The following is a 25,744-nucleotide window of genomic DNA, read 5'->3' on the forward strand; positions in this document are numbered from 1 at the left end:
AATATAACTATAGAAGGTATTCTATAAACTTTAGCCGTTAGTACTGATGCAATGGAAAAGATCCATTTAAAAAAAGTATTATCTGAGCATAAAACAGTCGCTCTGGTATTTACTGATTTGAAAAAGCCAAACCACAGACAATGATTTGAATGTATGTATACTTTTTATAATAATCTTCTTGGTCATGGCAGCATAGATAGAAAAAAAGTCTTAAAAAAAAAAAAAAGAACTCTGAGAACACCTATGTTTACATAGAGAAGAAGAGTCCTAACGGAGATTTAGAAGAAATTCTCAGTGAAGTAGAGGGGAATCAGGAGTATGGGGTCTTGGACGCAAAGTACGATAGGATGTTTCCAGAGAGAGGGCATTGTCAGCAGTGTCAGAGGGTCTAAAGAAATGTGGGTTCTGAAAAATGTCCATTGAATTAAGCCTTAAGGACACCGACAAGCGTCTTGACAAAGGTGCTTCTGTGAGGTAATGGAGGTGGACCCCAGACTGAAGCGGGTTGGGGAAAGAGGGAGTCAAGAAACCAAATACCAGGATTATAATCTCTGTGAAGAAGTTTAGCTGCAAGAGAGGAGAGAGAGGGGTTGGTGACTGAAGTGCAATATGGGTTTCAAATAGGGCTTTATTTTTATGTTGAAGGACTGTGGGCACTTCAACACATTAAATGCCAATGGTTAAGAATCCACTGGGCCAGAGGGAAAGAGAGGACATTATTGATGAAATATGATGAACACTGACAAAGGGAGATGGGGTATCATTGAGAGAACAGAGATAGAAATGAAATCTCAGATTGGGGGTAGTAGGGAGATAGGTGAGGCTATAGGCAAGTTTATTTGTATATCAGGTGACAGCTTGCCTTTCATCTTGTTATAGAAGATATGCTTACCTGTTGGCTCTCAAGGGGGAAGCACTAGGGAAGGAAGTCTGAACTAAGGGCAGATGGCCTGAGATAACCACTATGACGAGTGGAGAAGAGCTGATCAGAACAAGTATCCATGAAGGTTAGAGACCACAATTTTGTGGCTTCAGTGTGAGAGGATGCATGTTCTTCTCTAGGATTGCCTGGACGTCCTTGTGGAGATGCGGAGAAGGCGAGAGTCAGACTCATTCCAGGCTGGGATTTGCCAGACAGGTGCAGTCAAATGATAACAGAGCAAGGTGGGAATGTGAGAACAAATAGTGTATATTTAACAAATAATTCTTGCAATGAGAGAAGACATAGAACATATGATCTCTGACCTCAAGAAATTTAATTTCATTTGGCTGTCCCAAAACAACACAAATAATAAAGTTAACAACTGGTATAAACTTTTTAAAAAATATTTTATTTACTTATTCAACAGACAGAAATCACAGGTAGGCAGAGAGTCAGGCAGAGAGGGAGGGAGAAGTAGGCTCCCTGCTGAGCAGAGAACTGGATGCGGGATTTGATCCCAGGACCCTGAGCTCATGACCTGGGCTGAAGGCAGAGGCTTAACCCACTGAGCCACCCAGGTGCCCCACCAACTGGTATAAACTTGCTTCTAGAAGTCAGATTGATAGCTTCTATGTAGTGGTTACCTTTTTAGGGAAATAGACAGCCCAGAAGGGAGCCCTAGGGCCTTCCATGGTATCTGTACTATTCTGGTTTTTTGTTTTTTGTTTCTTTGTTTTTTTGATCTTGGTGTTTGTCACAAGGGTGTATCACTTTTGTGAAAATTCAGTGAGACTATATATATAATATGTGTGGTTTTATGTGTGTGTATATATGATAGATAGATATTATATTGTTATAACATGCTTTAAGAAATTCATATAAAATTTGCATAAATATGAAACATACCTAATTAGTGTATAAATCAATGTCAAATGAATATTACAAAGAATCAGTGCTGTTTGAAGTTCATAGGAAAGAGAAATAACAGTGTAGAGTTTCCTCAAAAAATTGAAAATATAGCTACCCCACTACCCGGGAATTGCACTACTGGTTATTTACCCCAAAGATACAGATATAGTGAAAAGAAGGGCCATATTTGCCCCAATCTCCATAGCAGCAATGTTCACAATAGCCAAACTGTGGAAAGAGCCGAGATGCCCTTTAACAGACGAATAGATAAAGAAGATGTGGTCAGTATACACAATGGAATATTACTGAGCCATCAGAAAGGATGAATACCCAACTTTTTTGCATCAGCATGGATGGGGCTGGAGGAGATTATGCTGAGTGAAATAAGTCAAGCAGAGAAAGTCAATTATCATATGGTTTCACTTATTTGCGGAACATAAGGAATAACATGGAAGACATTAGAAGGAAATGGAAAAATGAAGGAGGTGAAATCAGAGGAGGAGAGAGACTGTGGACTCTGAGAAACAAACTGAGGGTTTCAGAGGGGAGAGGGTGGGGGGATGGGTGAGCCTGATGATGGGCATTAAGGAGGGCATGTATTGCATGGAGCACTGGGTGTTATACACAAACAATGAATCATGGAACACTATATCAAAAACTAATGATGACTAGTATGGTGACTAACATAATATAATACTGAATTCTAATAAAAAATAAATACATACATAAATATGTAAGTAAATAAATAAAAGAGAAATAACTATGATTTGCAATGGTTGCAAAAATAATATTACTGAGCATGACAATCCCATTATAGCCACTCAACATACACTACTAGTTCGTTAATCTTCAGATCAAGTGCTTGTATTACTTGTATTAGGTAAGTGCTTGTATTACTTTCATTTTAGGATGAAGAAATGAAGACTCAGAGAGTTTATGTGGTTTGTCCAATGTACATGGCTTTTCAGAATTTGAACCAGAATTTAAACCTAAGTTGGCCTGACTGCACCGAGATGCCCACATAGTGGTAGTAGGGTCCAGAGAGAATCCATGGATGTTTATATTATATGAGGAGCAGAAGGGAGAAGGGGAGGAAGTGCAAATTTAAAAGCAAAGATGGGTTTGGGGCTGAGAGTTAACTCCTCAGGCTGAAGGCGATCAACTTTGCTTTAATCACCGTGGAATCCTTTTGTGCACAGTCTCAGGATAGAATTGCCCAAGAAACGTGAAATGTATCTGCCTGCCTTTTAAAACAGTCACAGGAGATGTAAAACCAAAAATAACCTGTTAAATCTGTTCAAAGTAAAAGCTGGTTTAAAAAAACAAAAATCAAAAAACAAAATACAACATACATAGCACTTTAAAATTATCATGAAATGCCTCCCCAACTGAGAAATGGCATGTGCCTGTTAGCACAAACAATGTGTCAATATGCGTTGGTTGTTATGCTTTTCACACACTCCTAGCTCTTTCTTCTAGACTTGTGTACTATCTACCTGAGGTACTGGAAATAGGAGTTTGCCATTTCAGAAGAAAGAAAAAAAAATGCCACCAACACTCTCTTGGAAGCAAGGCAGAACTAGCTTCTTCATAGGGACTTCTGACCTCAGCTGCTGCACTTCTGGATGCTGTGAAGAGTTTAGTGTCATCCCAGAACTACAGCAATTAGAGAGGATTACTGTACTGCTGGATGATAAATAAATGAGGCGAAAACTGTTCCGTTGTCTCCTGTCACACTGGGCTCTTCCTGCAAACCAGCCCTACAGTGCCACCCTCTACCACAGCTCAGAGGCTCAGGGTTAGAAAGAAACATTGCAAGGGCGTCTGGTAGCATCATCTGCCCGAAGGCCCACCTCCCCTGTGACTCCAACTCACCAGATCTCACATTTGATTTGGATTACACCCCTGCCGAGAACATCAAATCTCAAATGGAGGACCCGGGGGGCTCAGCAAAAAGGTCACCAGATGCCATCTTAAAGGTCTGCCAGCCTTGGCAGCGACTCAGTGCCACCGATTTCCAACTGTGCGCCATCTAACAGGCCTCCAACCCTCTGGAGAAGACAGTCCTGAGCGTGCCAACACAGTGAATGGGGATCTAATTTCAGTAAATGAAAGCATGTTCTTATTTGGAAGTAATAGCAGATAATCAACACAACCAGACTTTCCTTTTTGAAAAAGACAACAACCAAATAAAAATATAAAATGGGACTGGGGAGGGGAGCGCAGCTGAAAATCTCACCAAACTCCATGGGGAAGCTGAAATGTGAAGTCTGTGTTAATGTAGCAAATGTTATTGTGATGAAGTGTGAGGCTTTTATTTTCCCCTTCTTCTCCTTCTTCTTCTCCTTCTTTTTTTAATTCCAGAGAGCCATACCATATATTATTATCATAGAAATTTAGTCTTCAGAAAGATTTTTAAAGTACTTTAACTCCCAAACCTATACCAGAATCATCTCTTCATCAATGAACTATATGAGCTAACATTCTAAGTGCTTTTCTGTGTCAGATACCACATATAAATTTACATAAATTCTTTCATGTTATCCTAATAATACTGAAAAGTAGATATTACTATATTCTGCCGATGATAAAATGGACGGTCAGAGAGGTTAAGTACATTACTCAAGGCCACCTTGCAAGTAGAGATCTTGGATTCACAGCTAGATCTGTGTGGATCTAAAGCATATGCCCCTTCCTCCGCATTACTCCTCAATTTTATACCCATAATATACAGACTGTCTGTTTTAAACAATAGGATTTTTATCCTCTTTTAGTGTTAATAAAGAAAACATATATAAAGCCATCTAGTCTATCTTCCCAGCTAGACTTAAAGTCCCCTTCTGGAACACGTAAGTGGCTGACATTCAACTCTGGTTTGTAAACTTCCCAGGCGCAAGGAATTCATTATGTTCCCAAAGATATTTACAGTGTATCTCATTTCTTTCCTTAAAACACTGAGCCAAATTCTGAAATCAATGAAAATAACCAAAGTATACTTTTTCAGGGAAGAATAAAATAAAAGGGTTATTTTATACACAGAATTAGCAACCCATCCAATCAACAATTGTTCTTTGGTAGGAAGTACTTTTAGCTCATAGAAAGTGATACCCCAGCACACCTACTCCCTTGCGTCCTTCTTTCTTCACTTAATCACGCAGTTCTACAGCATTAGACATATATTTACACCATGGATATTTCCTTCTATCTGACTTGTCCTTCAGCGGTGCATTACTACTTTATGGGTCAATGTTGTATTGGCATCCAATGGACTATTTTGTCTTCAAGTTTATGAAAAAATAGTGTGATACCTGAAAAAAAAATAGAGGATGTAAAAAGATCATAGAGGAATTTCAAACCAAATCTGCTTAAAGAGGATGGAAATGTTTCTATGAAGGTGTTGGCCAAGGGGAAAAGTCTAGAAAGCAGGCAAAAACATTGGTGTGGGGTCTTGAGGGACTGCAATCTCAGAGACACAGGGTTGACCAAAATTGAAAGTGTGCTTCAAATTGCAAGTGGGAAGTGCAAGCTTAAAAAGGCAAAAGCCACGAGATTATATAGCTTGTTTTGAAGGAATTATGATCGGTGCTGACAGAGTTAAACTAATAGACAGTGGCTATTTAGTTGATAGATATTACATTGTATGATTTTAGTCCAAAGGTGAAAGATGTGTCTCAAGAGGTGGTGGAGATGCAATTGTCAAGTTGCAAATGACAAAAGTCAAAAGTCCAAAAATTGAAACAGGAGACAGTGCACAGGCCTTGCTTCCTCAATATTCTCCCCTCCGTGAATGATTCTCTTAGAAATGCTTACTTCACTTTGGAATCTTCTTTCACCAAGGAACTGACATATAAAATGTAGTTGAAAGAGGAAATGAGAGGTAGAAAAATACTCCAGATTGGATGAAGAGCTTGGACTTGGAGAAAGTGACAGTGATTTCTAACCTTTGAACCTCAGACCACCCGAGGGGGTCATAATCATGCAGGGTGCTGGATAATAAAACACAAACTTGGATAACACCAAACTCACTGAGTTGGAATTTCTGAAAACAGGACAAGTAAATTTCTTAGCAAACATGTCAAATGATTCCTGTGTACACTAAAGTTTGAGAAAGAACAGCATAGAGAAAGAAAAAGAAATCTTTTCCATAATTGTGCAAAATTTGCCCATAATTATAATCACTATTAGTATAGAAGTTGAAGACATGGACTATCTGTCTCATGGACCTGATTCTGAATCCTAGCTCCAAATGTCATTTCACTTTGGCAATTTATTTCACATCTCTAATTTTTAATTTCTCCTCTGTGATGTTAGAAAAATAATTCTTATCAAAATATGATATATAAAATATTTAGCACAGAGCCTCTCTCAGCCTTTGACAAATGATAATTTTATGTTAGTCATAAAGTAGAGTGCTGTCTCCTTTTAAACACCTCTCACATCACCTGAGTTCAAAAGGAGTGCTCTTTCATTTGGAATATTGGAACTTTCACTACATCTGTATTTTTGGGGTAAATACCCAGTAGGCAATTGCAGGGTCATAAGGAAGTTCTATTTTTAGTTTCTTGAGGAATCTCCACACTATTCTCCAAAGAGGCTGCACCAACTTGCATTCCCACCAACAGTGTAAGAGGGTTCCCCTTTCTCCACATCCTCTCCAACACATGTTGTTTCCTGTCTTGTTAATTTTGGCCATTCTAACTGGTGTAAGGTGATATCTCAATGTAGTTTTAATTTGAATCTCCCTGATGGCTAGTGATGATGAACATTTTTTCATGTGTCTGATAGCCATTTGTATGTCTTCATTGGAAAAGTGTCTGTTCATATCTTCTGCCCATTTTTTGATATGCTTGTCTGTTTTGTGTGTGTTGAGTTTGAGGAGTTCATTATAGATGCTGGATATCAACCTTTTGTCTGTACTGTCATTTGTAAATATCTTCTCCCATTCCGTGGGTTGCCTCTTTGTTTTCTTGACTGTTTCCTTTGCTGTGCAGAAGCTTTTGATTTTGATGAAGTCCCAAAAGTTTATTTTCGCTTTTGTTTCCTTTGCCTTTGGAGACATATCTTGAAAGAAGTTGCTGTAGCTGATATCAAAGAGATTACTGCCTATGTTCTCCTCTAGGATTCTGATGGATTCCTGTCTCACATTGAGGTCTTTTATCCATTTTGAGTTTATCTTTGTGTACGATATAAGAGAATGGTCGAGTTTCATTCTTCTACATATAGCTGCCCAGTTTTCCCAGCACCATTTATTGAAGAGACTGTCTTTTTTCCACTGTATATTTTTTCCTGCTTTGTTGAAGATTATCTGACCATAGAGTTGAGGGTCCATATCTGGGCTCTCCACTCTGTTCCACTGGTCTATGTGTCTGTTTTTATGCCAGTACCATGCTGTCTTGGTGATTACAGCTTTGTAGTAAAGCTTGAAATCAAGTAGCGTGATGCCATCAGTTTTATTTTTGTTTTTCAACATTTCCTTAGTGATTCGGGGTCCCTTCTGATTCCATACAAATTTTTGGGTTATTTGCTCCAGCTCTTTGAAGAATACTGGTGGAATTTTTATCGGAATGGCATTAAAAGTATAGATTGCTTTAGGCAGTATAGACATTTTAACAATGTTTATTCTTTCGATCCAAGAGCATGGAAGGGTATTCCATCTTTTTGGGTCTTCTTCAATTTCTTTCATGAGTGTTCTGTAGTTCCTCGAATATAGATCCTTTCCCTCTTTGGTTAGGTTTATTCCCAGGTATCTTGTGGTTCTTGGTGCTATAGTAAATGGAATCCATTCTCTAATTTCCCTTTCTGTATTTTCATTGTAAGTGTATAAGAAAGCCACTGGAATCTTGGAACTTTCTTTATTGATAGGCAAAACTAAAGTTTAAAAGATCAAAATTTTGTAGTACATAAGAACTGAGGAAAATTTATTTAAATAGATAAAAAGAGATGATGTAACCTAACTGACCACCTTGTATTTTACGAGTAACCGTGAATAGGAGTTCTAGAAGTCACTCTCTTTAAAAACCAACGCAGGTTAATCAGTATCAAAACCTGCTCTGATTAAGCACAATTCTTCAGAATCTGTTTCCTTCATTTTACAGGAAAAAAACAAAAACAAAAACAAAAAAACCAAACATCATCTCATCATGATGTCCTCAGGTAGCCTATACCCAAGAGTTTTGCAGACAGTGCTGCCTTTAAATCTTTGAGCCAGTCTTTATCAGCTTGAAATTTAATGTCCTTTGCACAGAAGTCTAGCCTGTTCTGCTTTTGCAACTCTAAGCAAAGTGATTGTGCAACTGGCTTACCTTTCCCCCAATTATCTCAGTGCTTTAAGGCACAATTTCTGAGCCAGGACTTCTGTCCATATTGTGAGAGGATGTAGCACAAACAGTTCTTTCCCTAAACTACCCTCTGGATACATCCACATGGTCTATGGGAATGGGAGTAATAATTATTGCTATTTTACTTTGTTTAATTAGGTTGGACTCGGGGTTTCGGGATATTATTGAATTAAAAAGCATGCTATAGGGAAGGAGGAAAGAGATGAATAGATGAAGCACAGAATTTTTAGGGCAGGGAAAATACTTTGTATGCTACTATGTTGATGGATACTTACTACTATACATTTGCCCCAAACCTTAGCATGAAGGACCCCAGGAATGAACCCTAATGTAAACTATAGACTTCAGGGGATCATGCTGTGTCAATGTGAGTTCTTCAAAGGAAACAAATGTATCACTTCAGTGGGGGCTGCAGATAATCGAGGAGATGATGCAAAAATCCAGACAAAGGGTGTATGTGGTATCTCTGTACCTTCCTCTCAAGTTTGCTGTGGATCTAAAACTGCTCTAAAAAAATTAAGTTCTAAAAAAAGTGTACTATGTAAATATAAATCTGTGATTTCTCAAAATTATAAGTGGTTAAATTAAATGTGGCAAGGTGTTACATTATTTCATTATAGAAAATTTCTACCTAGACACACAAGAACTTGTTTTGTTTTGCTTTTAGACCAAACTAGAATTATACCATTTTATAATCTTTTAAAAGAATTTCCAGTCCACCATATAATGCCGATATCCTTACACATCGATACTTAGTCTCTGTGAGAACATTCTATATGTGTAACTAGTGTTTCATTGCATGCAGATACAAGAGTTAATTTAACTAGTCCTATTTTGTTGAACATTTACTGTTGCCCCAATGTTACTCATTTAAATATTGCTTCCCTGTTGGACATGTTCCTTTGTGTTAGCTCCCTGCAGTCTTCCTTACCCCAGAAAGCTGATCTGTGTAGACTAAAGATCTCCTCTCATGCCTTCTGATTCTGGCTGGTTTTGGCCAATGTGTAGCCCTGGCAGAAGATGGCTCTGTTGTGCAACATTGCCTTAAACTTCTTGTGTTTCTTGCTCAAAGGTCACTACATTTCTCTAAGCAGCCTGAGCTACAGAGGGTCCCTCTACAGAGTGTCCCTCCTCGACAACATTGCAGGGGGCTGTCCAACTTTGCCTCTGCTGGTCCACAGTTCCTGCTATATTCGTGCATTTCTCTTACTCTTATAAACAACTCTTTCTGAATCATCTTCCTCTGAATTAGGTCATCTATTTCCTACTAGCGGATTTGTACATTATTATGTAAATTTTTGAAACTAAACCATATATCCATCTATAATTGTTTCTACAGAAGTGGTTCATGGATAGAGCTGTTTTATGCCATAGTACATACACTTATTTAAGGATTTTATTTAAATTCTAGTTAGTTAACATATAGTGTGATATCAGTTTCAGTAGGATTTAGCGATTCATCACTTTAGGTACAACTCCCAGTGTTCATCACAAACTACATGTACTTTTAAGGCTTTTAATAAATATACTTAAAAGCTGATAGCGGTATGCATGGGTGGCTCCGTGGGTTAAGCCTCTGCCTTCGACTCAGGTCATGATCTTGGGGTCCTGGGATTGAGCCCCCCATTGGGCTCTGCTCAGTGGGGAGCCAACTTCCCCTCTCTCTCTTCCCGCTCTCTCTTCCTCTCTCTCTCTGCCCGTCTCCCTGCCTACTTGTGATCCCTCTCTCTCTCTGTCAAATAAATAAATAAAAATCTTTAAAAAAAAAAAGCCAATGGCATACGAGTACTTTTTTCCTAAATTCTCGTCAACCCTGGATATCTCCACTACAAAAATATTTCTGATTTTATTGGTAAAAATAATGTCTAGTTGCTGTTTAATTCAGATTGAATCTCCCCCACCCCATCACACACACGTATCTAGTGTTCATTTTTATTTCTTCTTTTGTGAATTGCCCACATAGATCTGCCACTTTGTGAAATTGGGCTGCTCTTCCTTTTCCTACTGATTTGCAGGAGTACCTCACACATTTAAGAGGATTAATTTTTCCCTGTCATAATCTTGTAAATAGTGTTTTGTTTTTTCTGTTTACTTTTTATTCTATTTTTTAAAATATAGGATTTCAAATGGTAAAATTACAACTTTTATTTCATAGTCTCAATAGTTAGGATTAATGGGGGCCTATTTTTTTTTTTTTTACAACACTGATTTGGCATTCATTTACGTACTGCCATATACTCTTATTGTAGGTTTCATGCCTATGTCTTGCAACCCTTTGTAGGAGATTATAAAGAAACAGCTTTCTGCAGTAAAAAGGCATGAGACGTATGATTTTAACATAATACTCCATCACTGTGGACTTGTGAAAATGGATATAATAGTATGTGCTCTGATGTTGCTCTGTTTTAAGGAAAGATTGAGTTCATGGATATTAAAGTATGTAGATTATATAGCAAGAAAAGCAATTAAAAAGATAAGGCATTATGATCAGTTATTGCTTTTCAAAAAAGAATAAATCACAAATGTTTATCCAGGTTTTACATAGAGGTTATAATTGGTCATTGTTACAATTTCCTGCATAGATTACCATCATGGCTCCCTAAATGATCTCTCTCTCTTTACTCATGTCTCTTCCAACTTGTCCTCCACACAGCAGCCAGAACTATTCTTTATGGTGCTCCCAATTTCCCAATGGCTTCCCACTCTACATAGAACACATTCTAAATTCCTACCATGGTCCACATAGCCCGTGACCTGAGTCCTGCTGGCCTCTCTGACCTCATTCCCTACCCGCTCCCGCTTTGTGCACTCGGCTGTACCAACACTAGCTTCCTTGCTCCTTCTTAAATGTCACAAAGGCTTTCTATTCACTGTTCCCTTTGCCCACAATGCTCTTTCTCCAGAGATCTTCATGGTTTACTTTCTACCAGGATCATGGTGAACACCTGTGGTGTCACTTGATCTCTGAGTACTGTGCTTCTGGAAAACCACACAGTCTCACTTTTTATGAAGTGAGCATAAGGCAGCCTTGTACAAAAAAATCTGTTTGGGCTGCAGGTGGTCAATTTAGGTGCTGTTTGTAGCAGGTGCTGTGTACAGCAGTTGCTAGGAAAGCCAGATGTCTAGTATTTAAAGAACTTGGGGCTGTGGGAAGTTGCAGCCTCTTCTTATGAGACAGGAGCAGGAAGAAGAAACTAGAACTGCTAGTTATATGGGAAGTTGGAATCTGGTGAACCATGCCCACCTGGATAAATTAGGGCCAATCTTAGCCAGCTCACTGCTAACTAATAACTTGCTCAGAGGCCTTCTGGGAACACCTTTTGTGACTCAACATCCCTTTATGATCCTCCTCTATTTTTCTTCATGGCACTATGCTCAGTTAAACAGTCATTATTCATATGTCTGCTATGTTGTCTCCCATCATTAGAAGTTTAGGTTTTAGAAGTTTAGGTATATCATTTAGAAGTTTAGGTATACTGCTGTATTCCTAAGGCTTGGCACTCAATAGGTGCTCAATTAATGCTTTTGGAAGGAATGATGATGGAATTCCATATATGCATTAATTTATAAAACTGTTAACATTAGTGCTTTTAAAAAGTTCAAGAAAGGGAAACAATAATGTATTAATATGAAGGACTTTGAGGGACCAAAAAATGACAGGCTCCAGGATAGTCATGTGGGAAAATACCAAAATTTTATATTTCTAGGCTATCAATATCAACACATATTATTACAAGTATTTGCTACCCTTTCCTATAAAAATTTGCAACCCACTTCCCCTGTACATGACAATACTATACCAACAGCAGTGTAACTAGAATGAAGTGCTTTGAGTCATTGAGTCTTGGCACTGGAAGGAACTAGAGAAGCCAGCTTTATTCACTGGAAGCATCTCTACTCACAGGAATTTCTTGAAATGGATCCAATTCCTTTTTTATTTAGCAACTCAATCCCCAGATTCTGTAAATGTTCCCCTATGCCACAATTTATACCCTGGATCTTCTATCATGCTATACCTTTAGCATCCACACTTCTAGTGTGGCAGGGTCCCTCCTAAATTATGGCATGCATGCAAATGGAGGTGCAGTATTGCACAGGGGACGTATCCAAATCTGAATAATTGGGCCACCCGCATCCTTCTCTGTGGATGCTCTCGGCTCATGCTGAGCACAAACAGAAATGTAAAGGAAAAAACACTCCATTTTATCCTCTACTCTCTACGACTACCACATACAGCCAGTCACCAAATGTGTGTGGGTTTCCCCATACCAAACAATTCTTCAACACCGGCTGGGTATCCTTACAATTCAATTAAATTCTGTAGCTATCTACCTAATTTAGCACAGACCCCACAGGTTCAGGGCTCCATCCTACAAGTCTGTCCCACCCCTTTCAGACATCAGTCACAAGTCTAGATTGTTACCTGTGGTTCTGATAGACCCACTATAAAATAGGATTCTCACAACCCCACCCTGGGTTTGATGAATCTGCTAGAGCAGCTCCCAGAACTCAGAACAGTTTACTTACCAGATTACTGATTATTATAAAGGAATATAATTTAGGAATAGCCAAATGGAAGAGATGCATAGGGCAAGGTATGTGGGAAGGGGTGTGGAGCATCTATGGCCCCTCCAGGCACACCACCCTCTCAGCACATAGATGTGTTCAGCAATCTGGAAACTCTCTGAACCTCATACAGTTGAGATTTTTAGGGAGGCTTCACCATGTAGTTATGCTTAATCATTAACTCAATCTCCAGCCCCTCTCCCCTTTCCAGAGGGTAGAGGGTAGAGCTGAAAGTTCTAAGTTGGTAATCGTGGCTTGGTCTTTCTGGTGACCAGCCTCCATCCTTAACTCTCCAGAGCTCTCCATCCTCAGGGGAGTAGAGACAGGAAATTCCAAGGTATTTAGGGGCTTTGTGTCAGGAACCAGGGTTAAAGACCAAATATTAGGACAAAAGATGCACCTGGTGCTCTTATCTCTTGGGAAACTGCAAGGGTTCTAAGAGCTCCATGCCAGGAATTGGAAACAGAGACCGACAGATAGATTTTCTAGTCTTTTGCAGCAAGTGAAACCCAAACTTTTATTCCATATGATCATTTACATGCACTCTTACCTGAGGACAGACTTTGTGTATATCTCCGTTGATTTCTTTTTTTTTTTTTTTTTTTTTTGGTTTTAGCTCATTTTCCTGCCAAGGCTTTTCAGCATTCCTCTAAGTAAACCTACATGTTTACTGAAGTGGTTTCAGTTATGGATTAAAAATGACTAAAAACAGGGCCCCACACCAATCCTCTCAGCCTCTCCGCCTCTAACACAGAATGTTGACATCAATTGTTCAGTCACCACCGTGTTAGCATAATCTGGTTTTAGTCAACGTGTTGCCAACCTTAGTGTCCATCACTTTTGTTTTTGTTTTCACAACGAATATATTTAATTCTTTGGCCTGCAGTTTTGCCAGGGATTGCCCACAAGCTTCTAGTTTTGTGGTTTTATTACCTACTTTTATCTCCTTTTAGAAAATGGGAATATTTGTCTCCTTTCAGTTGGTATTATCTTGCTTTCCATGAGCTATCATCAAAGATGACTCCTCAGGGTCCCCTGGTAACATCTGCATGCAACTTTAGCAACCTGGGCCTTTAGACTTGGATTGAAAGCAACTATGTATTGTCTTTCTAGATCTTTATTTTTCTTGGCATCCATCGTGCTCTAGTTCATTTATTAGGCTCTCAATATGTATCAGATTTTGTACTCAGTGCTGGGGTGCAGTTGTGCACATGGGATTTACAGTCCAATGGAGAAGCCAGAAATGCATAGGAAATTGTCACAGAGTATAACAGTCCCTTAACAGTGCTGTGGAAACCTATGGGGGAGAGGGAGGGGTAAATCTGTGCCTAGAGGTGGTGGCATCTCATTAGATCTGTGTTTTAGGAAGATGATGCTGGCCATAGTTGAGAAGTGGGCGTCTCAAATTGGAATGTTACACAGGAGTCACTTGGGAATTAACAAAAATGCAGATTGTGAATCTGCATCTAGCCAACTCCCAGGTGAGGCTGATGCTGGTGGTCCATAGGTTACCCTCTAGGGAGCACGCCTTTATAAAGTGGATTAGAGAAAGAGCAGGTTGGAAGTCTGGTGGAGTTATCTGAGAGGCAAATGATGGTCGTGAATCTCAGGTACACTTGTTTCACTCTTTATAACCTGGAGATTGATCTCCTTTGTAAAGAACTTGACTACTAAATGGGTATTGAGTATTTTCCTTTCATCTGTCAATAACTGTACAGGCTAAATTAAGAAAAGAGGAAAGGAGCTCGACTCCAGTCTTAGTTCTTAGTAACTGGCCTCCCTTTAAGCCCAATAGAGTTCACAGTTGTTCCATCTGTAAAATGGGAGATTAGTTGTTATGGGCTAAATTGAACCCTAAAATTCATATTTTGAAGTCCTAACCCCATGGGCCTCAGAATATGACCTTATTTGGAAATAAGGTGATTGCAGATATAGTTAGTTAAATTGAGGTCATACTAGAATAGGATGGACCCCCAAACCAACTGACTGGCATTCTTATAGAAAGGGAAATTTGCTCAGAGGCACAGTAACAGAGAGATTGCCATATGAATTTTAGAGTTATGCTGCCACGAGGCACAAAACTATCAGAAGAAGGGAGAGAGACCTACAAGCTCTCCTTCCTGGGCAGCTGCAGAGGGAGCACAGCTCTACCAACTCCTTGACTTCAGACTTCTCACCTGCAGAACTGTGAAGCAATACATTTCTGTGTGGTCTAAGTCACCCCATGTGTGGAGCTTTGATACAGCAGCCCTAGCAAATTAATACCCTCACTGACACCATGAAGGTCACATTCAGGTCTGCCATCCTATTCCATCCTCTCCAAATATCCTACGGGAAGTATGAACTAAATGTGGTTAGATGGGAAGATTTCTGTTTTTCATCCATTATTCATTTGTGATTTTTCTTTTTAGAGACTTTTTCCTTTTTTTTTTTTTTTTTTTTTTGCTTTCACTTATGTTTCCTTTTTTTAAAAACTCAAAAAACATTTTTTTTTCATTTAAACAAGTACTTAGAACACATCAAACAAGGCAACATTTATTCTTTCTTCTCATCTTCTGGGGTGGGGTCTGTTAGGCTCCTCCGCTGTTCCACTGTTGTTCTCTAAGCCAGTGCTACTCTCACGGGTCCCTTCCTCAGCCATACTGTTCACCCCGTCCTGCCCGCTCTCCTTGTCATCAGGAGTAGATGTGTCTTCTTCTTCACCATTCTGTTGTCTTTCTGGTGCTTCTTCAAGGTGTGTCTTCTCTGTCTCCACTGGGATGCTCTTGTTGGTTTTTTTTTTTTTTTTAAGATTTTTATTTATTGGGCGCCTGGGTGGCTCAGTGGGTTAAGCCACTGCCTTCGGCTCAGGTCATGATCTCAGGGTCCTGGGATCGAGTCCCGCACCGGGCTCTCTGCTCAGCCGGGGGCCTGCTTTCTTTCCTCTCTCTCTGCCTGCTTCTCTGCCTACCTGTGATCTCTGTCTGTCAAATAAATAAATAAAATCTTTAAAAAAAAAAAAAAAGATTTTTATTTATTTATTTGACAGAGAAAGAGAGAGATCACAAGTTGGCAGAGAGGCAGGCAGAGAGAGAGGGGGAAGCAGGCTCCCTGCTGGGCAGAGAGCCTGAAGTGGGGCTCGATCCCAGGACCCAGAAATCATGACCTGAGCGGAAGGCAGAGGCTTAACTCACTGAGCCACCCAGGCTTCCTCTTGTTGGTCTTTCTCCTCCTAGGTCTTACTCACAGCTTGCTCTCCCTCAGGAACCATGCTGACTGCATTCAGTTTGCTCTGTGGCCTCTTTCTCCCTTTCCTCCTTTATTTCACCAGCCCGTTCCTCTTCCTGTGCAATTTCAGTGACAATTTTTTCCATATCCATTCCACTTCAAACCATACAATCATTTAAGTTCATCGTTAAATGAATCTGTGTTTTCCAGAAATTTCCTCTTTTTCTGGTGGTCACTCGTCCATTTAAAGAAGTTCAGCTTCTAGTTTTCACTGATGAACCATTAAATACTGAACCCATTGTTTAAGGACCTGCCTACTAGCTGTTGTGACAACTGACAGAACGTCTGGCTCTACCCTCTCACTACAGATTTCACTGATGAGGTGGTGGTTTCTCTGGAAACGAGTGGTAGCCGTATGCTTCAGTGAAAAGTCATCATCATAGCCATCTGGATCTTCAGCAGGCTGGATGCTCATGTAAGCTTCTCTTTTCCTCATGCAAGAGTCTCTGTTGACTTTCTTCCTCTAAAGCAGCTCCTGTATGACTTTTTGCATTTATGTAAGCAACGTATGCAGGGAGATTATGATAGCCCTTGATAGATTCATTGTACTCTCTCTTTTCTGCTTCATCTTCACTTAAATATTCTTTTTCTTCATCAGTGAGATCTCGTCACATGCCACCAATAATCTTGCCAATTTCCCACAACTTTAGATCAGGGTTGGAAGATTTTACTTGATCCCAGACCTTTCTGCTGTACCTCATGTAGGCCATCAGTGGCTCATCTGGTAGTTTGTGGGGGTTTGGAATCATAATACCAGAAGATGCCATGACCTGACTGTTGATGTCCAGGTTCCCTCCCAGCCTCTAGTTGTTGCAGACAAGATGACCATATGGATTATATCCCACAAACTCTGGTGTGCTGGGCATTTGTGTTGTAGGAGCTGGGGTGGGAGGTGAGGCATAAAATGGTCTTATTGACATTTTGAAAGATTATGTTCTCAGTTCCTTAAGAATGAATTTGAGCCACCTCGGGCAGAAAAAGCCTCACTAATGTTTCATACATAGATATTTTACTAATGGACTCAACAGATTCAACCCATAGAAAAAGCCTTTTTGAGGCTCAGGCTGAAAGCTACAGAGAAAGCCCAACTAAAATGGTTCCGAGACAGATTTTGGGACACACATGACATGATAGTGGTGGGTCTGTTCTTACCTCGGCAATAAGAACCCTTTTGAGAATCATTTGTTTTTGAACCATACAGAACTATTTATCAAAGCATGTCAGGGGTCCTATGTCGTTCCAGCAATAGCAACATCAAGCCCAGAGAAAACAGAAACAAAGCAACCTATCTTGATATTTTTTAAACTTTTTTTTTTTACCATTATCACAGAAGAAATAGAACTATGCCTTTTATTTCACAATTTATGTATCTAATCTAATGTACTCTTTTATTTCTTAGATTGTAAAATTTAAAGAATATAAAAAATAAAAGGCACTTTTTTTTATAAGACAGAGGGAATTTTTCCTTCCATATTTAAAAGGACAAGGATCCTCCCCCAGCAAACTCTTTAGGAACATTAGATTCTGATACTCTTAGAAAAAAAAAAAGGGGGGGGATTTGGAACAAATAGGCTAAACAAAGAACCCTGGATGGGAATGGAATTAGTCTAGTAGCAATGTCAGCTTCTGGATGGGAGGAGAGCTGAGCAGAGCATCCACACAGATCCTAGTACGTTCCTCACGAACCATGGGCCTTTGGTGGAAGATCTTATTATTATAATTATGATTATTATAAGGTTATATCACAGCATCTTCGTTTTCTCATCTACAACACAGAGGTAGACTGCATCCCACACACAGAGTATAAAAGGGATGGCAAGCATTCCATAGAATGAGATTTGATTTTTTTATTAAATATCTCACATCCCTGGAAAGATATGCTTCAATCATAATAATAGAATCATGGATTGAGCATGTTGCATATACTACTAGGCACTGAAAAGGGGTTTTGCATACTTTTTCTCATTTGGTCTTCACAACAACCCTACTGGGTATATGGGTTTTAGCCTTACTTAAGAGATGGTAGGATCTGAGGCCAGAGAGATTAATTGTCTCAATGTCAAAAGGCCAGGAAGGCACAGAACCAGAATTCAAGTCCATATCTGTCAGCTCTATAGATATCTCAGATGCAGGACTCATGGGCTGCAAAACTCACTTCCTGTGTCAGGACAGACATTACTAATTCATTACAGCACTCACTTTTGAATTTCTCTAGTCTGACAACAGTGATGGTGGAGAGTTAAACCAACTTCCCCTGCTAAGCTTGTGCTCCCCAGCAGTGTTCTGGATGGCCTTATCTTCAGAGATTCTGATTTAGTAGGTCTTGGGTTGGACCCCAACTCCTTATTCTTAAAGGATTTTCTGGATGTTTCTGATGACAGCCAGGTTTGGTATCCACTACTCTCTGCACCTATGTTCTGTGAGGCCAGATCTTTTCTGCTTGTCTATTTGTTTGGTCTGTGGGTTTCTGAAATAAAGGCAGAAGCTATGGAAATAATCTCAGGTGGGAAAAGCTATTGACTGCTGCTACTAATGGAACAGCTACTACATGAAAGATAGGTCTGGTGCCTTCCTTTTCTTTTGTGAACCACCAAAATGCTGGAAGAGAGACCTAATCATACTCTTCTGTGCCAAGTATCTGGAGAATTTTAGAGATACCTGAGTGTGCTCCCTCAAATATGACTGTGATGAGCCTGAAGGGAAGAAAGACCTTTTAGCTATGCTCTGAGAAGCCCTCACTTGGAGGAGTATAGAATCTTAAGTGAAAACCTTATAATTTATGACTCATTATTAATCCCACTCCTTTAATCCATAAAAATTGACTAACACTATTTCCCCCTCTCCCCTCCAAATTCCTACTACAGGAGATTACAAACGTGATGAGAAGCTGCAGCAATACCCCATTAATAGTTATAAATGTCTCAATGTTCATATTCCTCATCAATTTGAGAAAACTGCCTAAGTAATTAAAGAGTAAGGGGAATTAAAAAGATGAAAAATATCAGGAAAACAAGGTTCATGGAAGTTATCAACACTATTTTATTTCTACTGTTACTTCTTAATGACTTAATTTCCCATGGACAACATTTTAAAAATGTAAATTTCTAGATTAAGAAAAAAAGACCCAGACTTCATTATCTTCCCAGTGAAGCAGATATTTGTCAAACAGTAAACTTACATCTTTGGCTTCTCCAGAAGGCACCGAAAGTGTTTACTTCCAATGATTTTCACCACATTTTTTTATCCTTAAAAGTAAATAGTTGGGGTCTCATGCATTGCTTCTGATCCAGGGGGAGTCTCCCAAATGGAAGGCATGCTTCTTCTCAAAGCCCTTTCAAATACTTGGGTTGGAAAATAAGTAAATCTTTCTTCCTCTTGATTTCCCATTAGTTGGTTTAGCATCCTTGTCCGTATTAACAAAAACAATAGCAGGACCAAATGCTTTACCTATGTTATCTCACTTGACATTCTTAATAAAGGCATAATAGGATATTCTTAACTACTATTATCATTCTTGATTTACAGTTGAGGGAGCAGGCATAATGTAGTTATGTCCCTTACTCAATAGCATAGAATCAGCAATGAGCAGAATTGGGAATCCCACTCAAGAGATCTGCAAAACAGGTCTACTGAGTCATTTGGAGATGCTACCTTCCTGACGCCAGACAGGATTCCCATGAAGTCAGAGAGGAAACCAGGGCTTTATTGGGTTATATGAAGATCTTATATTCAGCTCTCACTGCTCAGTCTCCCTGCTTACAAAACTGGGATAATTCCAGTTCTCCTTTCTGGGATTTAGGGTGAATCCAATAAGATTGCATCTGAAGGAGTGCTGTGCATAGGAAAGAGGGATTTTTGTTGTTATTGTTGCTGTGTGTTTCTGCAATAATCTGGTGAATCTGAAGTTGAGATCCTGTACTAGATAAATACTATGTGCTTATACAGGTCTAAGGCCAAGGACAACTTAGAAGTTCTATAAACCTGGCCCCAGGCTGATCACTCTCTTTCAGAGACTTTCCCAGACTGAAAGCTCTTCAGAGATCATTCTAATCCAAATGCTTTACAGATTGGTAAGCAAAGACCAAGAGAGGTGTATCATTTGACCAAACTCACACAGCAAGTATGACTAGACCCATTTCTAGTGCCCAGGTCTGAGGAAGACCAGCGCTTTTCCCTGGACTCCAGCTTCACTTAGTATGTGGTCTACAGGAAAGAAAGACGTGCTCTGAGTGGGTAGCCCTCTCCAGCGGGACCTGCAGCCTCTTTGAAGTTGTCTGGAAATTTTAGGAACCACAATTTCTGACAGTGGGGTACCCTCTCTGCCCAGCAGTTGCGCATCAGTCCTGAGCCCTTTCCTGAGATAGAACAGGGGGCTTGGCATTATTGCTGAGGCAAGCGTTTCCCCACCCAGGCAGCTTAGGGGTACTCTTGGGGATTGAGAACTGCGGTGGCCTGCGGGGAACAGGACAGGCGATAGGAGCTCCGGAGTCAGGCGGATCACTGCACCGGCTCCTTCAGTGCTCCCTCCCAGGTTGCTAAGGATGCAGAGGCTGTTGCTAGGCGGGGACCAAGTTTCCATCCAGCTGTGCAGGCTCAGGCCTCCCTGCCGCTGGCGCTTGAGTGCTCCAGCTGAGAGGCAAAGAGTATCCGCGTTATCAAATCTGTGCTTTGGAGCTTCTCCAAGACCTGTGAGCATCTTTCTTGAAGCTCATACTGCTCACCTGTGTAGTCACACTAGTCTTGCTCTTTCCCTGAAGCTTGATTTTCCCTTGGTGAGATTGGCGGATAATTGGAATCTTGCACTTGTCCTTTCAAATCCAGACCCTTCTACCGTATGGCTTTGGATAAATCCATTCTTTTCTCTGAGGTTCAATTTCCTTATCTGTAAAATGAAGAAAAGTAGATCCCACAGTGGAGCCAGACAACTATTCTTACCTTATACATTAACAATTACTAGTAACATAATTTGATTTATATTTTATTTATTTTTAAAAAGATATCTATTTATTTATTTATTTATTTATAGAGAGAATGAAAGAGAGGCAGAGGCTGAGGAAGCAGCAGGCTCCCTGTCAGCAGAGAACCCAATGCGGAACTCCATCCCAGGACCCTAGGATCATGATCTGAGCGGAAGGCAGACACTTAACCAACTGATCCACTCAGGGGCCCCTGAATTTTAAAGATTTAAAAAAATAGAGCTTGGGGTGTTGACTAATTACCCAAGACTCCACCAAGGCAAAGGACAGAACCTAGATTTGAATATATATATATTCCTGTATCTCCCGAATTTCTAGAAAATTTTTGTTATGTTTAAAGACTTCAACAAACATGGGTAAAGACACATTAAATTGACTCTAAAATGTTCCTACTATTTCCAGCAGCAGCCCAGCATCCGTACTACCTGCCTCTTGCCCTCTGGCTCTGTTGTGTTTTGCGGTTCTGTATCATCTGTTGGCACATGCAGCATGGTGATACATTCAACTTCCCTCTAGGGGTCGCTCTCAGGGAGCAAGACACACAGGCACATTCTGTGATATACGAAGTACCTCAGAGTAGAGGAAGGGGGGCAGGTTCCTATTTCTTCTTCCAGCCCAGGTTTACCTTGATCTCAGATTAGTCCTCCAAGGCACAATTCTGAGAAGCCGCCTCAAGCTCAATGTCTCAAAGGACTCCCACCAGTCACAGAGGTTGTCTATGGTTTCAAAGTCTTCTTTGCCTTATCCTCAGGCTAGATTTCTAGTTTGATCTCCCAATACTTCTCCCAGGCTTGCTATGCTCTGTCCCACCCAGTCTACGAACTGGTTTGAATCTGCTTCTTATTTTTCTGTTTTTGTGCCTTTTCCATTCTGTTCTCTCTCTGTAGGACCCTTCTGTTTACTCATTATGACAGCCTGCCATCCATTCTGTAAGTTACCTCTCAAATGGTCAAGAGTATGTACCTGGGAGTCAGATACCTTGGGTTCAAATCCTAGCTGTCCTAGTTCAAAGTGATCTTAGGCAAAACTTTGTGCCTTAGGTTCCTCTTCTATAAAATGAGTATGACTTTTTATGAAGATTAGCTGAGTTATATAAGTAAGCCACTTAGAACAATGGCTGACACATAGTGGGCAATACAAATGTTTGCTATCATCATTATTACAATTATCTGTCCAGAAGCCAAGTCAGACCCCAGAAGCTGCAAATGGTTTCTCCATTCTCTGTATAATCTGGTTTCTCTCTTTAGAAAACCTGTCTTTCTTTGCCTGATGGTATGACTATTTGTTTGCATTGGTTGCCATAACTTCCTGGACTATGCTTCTGGTACTTTGAATAATGATCCCTCAGACATCCATATCCTAATCCTTAAAACCTGTTAATATTATCTTCTGTGGCAAAAGGGACTTTGCAGATGTGACTAAGTAAAGAATCTTGAGATGAGATTTTCCTGGATTATCCAGGTGGGTCTTAAATATGATTGCAGGTGTCCTTAGAAGAGGGAGGCAGAGGGATATTTGACTACAGAAGAGGAAGTAGGACATGTGACTATGGAAGCAGGAGGTTAGAATGATTTAAAGAAGGGGTTTGGGCCAAGGAATGCAGGTGGCCTTCAGAAGCTAGACAAGGAAAAAAAAAAATTCTCCTCTGGGGCTCCAGAAGGAGCCAGACCCTGCTAATTCCTTGACTTCAGTCCAGTGAGACTAATTTTGGGCATCCAGCGCCCAAAACTCTGAGAGAATAAAGTTGTATTATCACAAACCGCCAAGTTTGTGATAACTGATTATAGCACCCATAGGAAACAACTGCAATATTATTGAAGGACCCACTTCTTCAAAGAACTGACCACAAGTCTGTGACTTAAGTAGGCCAAACAGAGTTCTTATTGATGACCAATGTACAGTTGTTGGATGAAAAAGAGGCCTATCTGTTGGGGTCACTAAAGTGTGAGGATAAGGTATTGAGGCTGTGGGAAGATATTTATATCAATACATCGATTTCTTTTCAGCAGATAAGGAGGAAGCCAGATCAGAGCTGAAAAATGGAGCCAGTGTGGGAAAGGGATGAGAGCAAAGAGCCTGGATCCAGCTATGCCTGAAGCTAGAAAGATTCTAGAATTCCCAAACACAGAAGTGAAAAATTTCCCTCTAAGATATTTTGAGGTGAGATTTGTTAATCTTTACCTGAAGAGCCCTTGTGAATGCAGAGATTTTCAGATTTGAGGTTGCTAAGGTTCATATGTGGGGTGCAGTGAGTCAATGCCATTCTAAGTTTCATTGTTAATTCTGTGATGAAGCTTGAAGAAGTAAGTGGCTTTTGATCAGATCAGATATTCTAATAAGACTCTCCTTTAACCTTATCTTGACTTACAGATTTTATAAATGCCAACTCGAAACACAGTGACCTAGAGGGAGATTTTCATTGTAGCTCTTCTGTCAGTTTGAAGGTATTCATTTGAAATGTGATATATTTTTTCAGACCCGAGGGAACCTCTGCTTTGCTGCTTCCTAGCCAAATGACCTTGAATAAGCAATTTCACTCTTATCTTTGAGGTGGAGACAAACAATAATTACCCTGAAGATTGCTATCAGGATTGGAGATAATATTCTTAGAGCCCCTGACATGTAATAAGCTTTCATAAATTGCATTCTTGTTCATAACAATAGCAGCTAACATTTAGTGAATATTTATTATGTGCTAGACATTGTGCTAAAACCTTTTCATTTGATATCTTCTTTGATCTTCACAACAATCTTATGAAATAAGGATTTAATATCCCCATTTTAGAGATGAGGAACTTGAGGTTTAGAGAAGATAACTTGCTCAGAGAGAATGTAGCTAGGAAGACTAAGAGCTGCAAAAAAATTCAGGTGTGTCTGATTCTAGAAGTATCTTTATCGTCACTACTCTATACCTCCTCTGTGGAAGTTTGCCATTGTTATTGTTGTTACTACTATTATTATTAATGTTAATGTTTTCATTAGCGCTGTTTTAAGGTTCTAGTTCCCTTTGAGAGTGCAGATTTTCTGACAGAATTCAGAAGGAGGAGTGGCCTCTTCTTATCTGGGATTTTCTACTTCACACTCTGGTTTATGAAATGACACAACCAGGAAACATCTCTCTAGTGGTTTATATTAAACAAGGCAAAACAAAAAGCTATGTAATAAATGTCTCTAGAAGATTAAATACTGTGGTTAAAACTTTCCTTGAATTCAACAGCTTTAGATTACAAGTCACCAGAGAAATATTCCAGAGAAATGTCTTCCAAAAGATACGGCTCCCTCTTTCCCCAAAGAAAGATGAATAGCTGTAATAAGGAAACCAAAGAATGCTCCCTCTTAAAACTTCATGATTTTACATTTACCATCAAATAGAGTAAGGAAAAGGAGAAAAAATACTTGTCTCCAATGTTTTGTTTTTGCCCATGTAAGTCAAAGTAGAGTGGATTTATAAGCAGGAAGCAATAAAACTCTGCTTTTGCGGGGCGCCTGGGTGGCTCAGTTGGTTATGGGGTGGATTCTTGATTTCGGCTCCGTCATAATCTCCGGATCCTGAGATTGAGGCCCCAGGACGGGCTTCGTGCTCAGCACAGTAGGCTTGAGATTCTTTCTCCCTCTGCTCTGCACATCCCCCAACTCTAAAATAAATACAATCCTTCAAAAAGTTTAAAAAATAAAACACTGCTTTTTTGAACAGTTTAATCATAGATCTATAAAAATGAAGGATTTTGCATTGAGGTCCCTGTTCAAAAATAGAGGGGACAGATACTGACATTAACTTGAGCTGTAGTGCAAAGAATTTGGGGCATCATACTTTTTCCTCCTAAGAAACATACAGGACCCAAGCCAATGATCGTCATGACTAATGGAGGACTTCGGGTAAAAAGAGTAACAGCAGGCTGATTTCATAACGGAGTGCAAACATGGCCAAGTTTCTTTTCCTTTTTAAAACCCCTCCCATAGTTCTGGAGAAACTATCATGTGATCATATCACATACTGATTAGATAGGTCAGTTTTGGGCCCTACATTAATTTGCTAGGTTTGCCATAATGAAATACGATAAACTGGGGGATGAAACAACAGAAATTTATTATTTTACAATTCTGGGGGCTGGAAGTCCAAAAAGGTGTCAGTGGGGTTGGTGCCTTCTGACGGAGGTGTGGGAGAATCTGTTCCATGCTTGTGTCTTCTTGCTTTTGGTGGTTTATGGACAATATTTCGCATTCCTTGGCTGGTAAACTTAAGCCTCTATGTTTGCCCACGTAGTGCTTTCCCCATGTGCACACCTGAACCCACTCTACTCCAGGATAATGTCACTAATTGCCTGTGCAATCATCCTGGTTCCATATAAGTTCCCATTTTTTTTTAAGATTTTATTTATTTATTTGACAGAGATCACAAATAGGCAAACAAGCAGGCAGGTGGTGGGGAGCAGGACCCTGGGACCCTGGGACCATGACGAGCCGAAGGCAGAGGCTTTAACCCACTGAGCCACCCAGGCTCCCCATAAGCTCCCATTTTAATATACTGGGGGTTAGGATTTTAATTTGAAGGGGATAGAGTTTGCTATCAACTGAATGTGGCCCCCCCCCAAATATTCATATGTATTCCTAATCCCCAATGTGATAGCATCTGAGATGGGGCCTTTAGAAGATAATTAGGTTTAAGTGAGGTCATAAGGGGCAGGCCCTCATGATGGAAGTAGTTCCCTTGAAAGGATAAGAAAGCCAAGGGATGCGTACTCCCTTTCTCTGGGCCCTGCGAAGGT

At 40.0% G+C, this 25,744-nt stretch overlaps 1 protein-coding gene and 1 pseudogene across 1 annotated transcript in view; both read right to left on the reverse strand.

Moving 5' to 3' along the window:
• Positions 1–20,698, reverse strand: part of C10H1orf87 (chromosome 10 C1orf87 homolog) — an 88,217-nt gene extending 67,519 nt beyond the window's left edge. The window contains 2 exon segments of the mRNA XM_059138516.1: positions 19,181–19,239; positions 20,429–20,698. Coding sequence (XP_058994499.1) covers positions 19,181–19,239; positions 20,429–20,698 — 329 coding nt within the window.
• Positions 15,271–16,922, reverse strand: LOC131810155 (SWI/SNF-related matrix-associated actin-dependent regulator of chromatin subfamily E member 1-like; annotated as a pseudogene).
• Positions 20,699–25,744: the final 5,046 nt, after the last annotated feature.

The sequence above is a fragment of the Mustela lutreola genome, chromosome 10 (assembly GCF_030435805.1).
Source record: "Mustela lutreola isolate mMusLut2 chromosome 10, mMusLut2.pri, whole genome shotgun sequence".
Taxonomy (NCBI): domain Eukaryota; kingdom Metazoa; phylum Chordata; class Mammalia; order Carnivora; family Mustelidae; genus Mustela; species Mustela lutreola.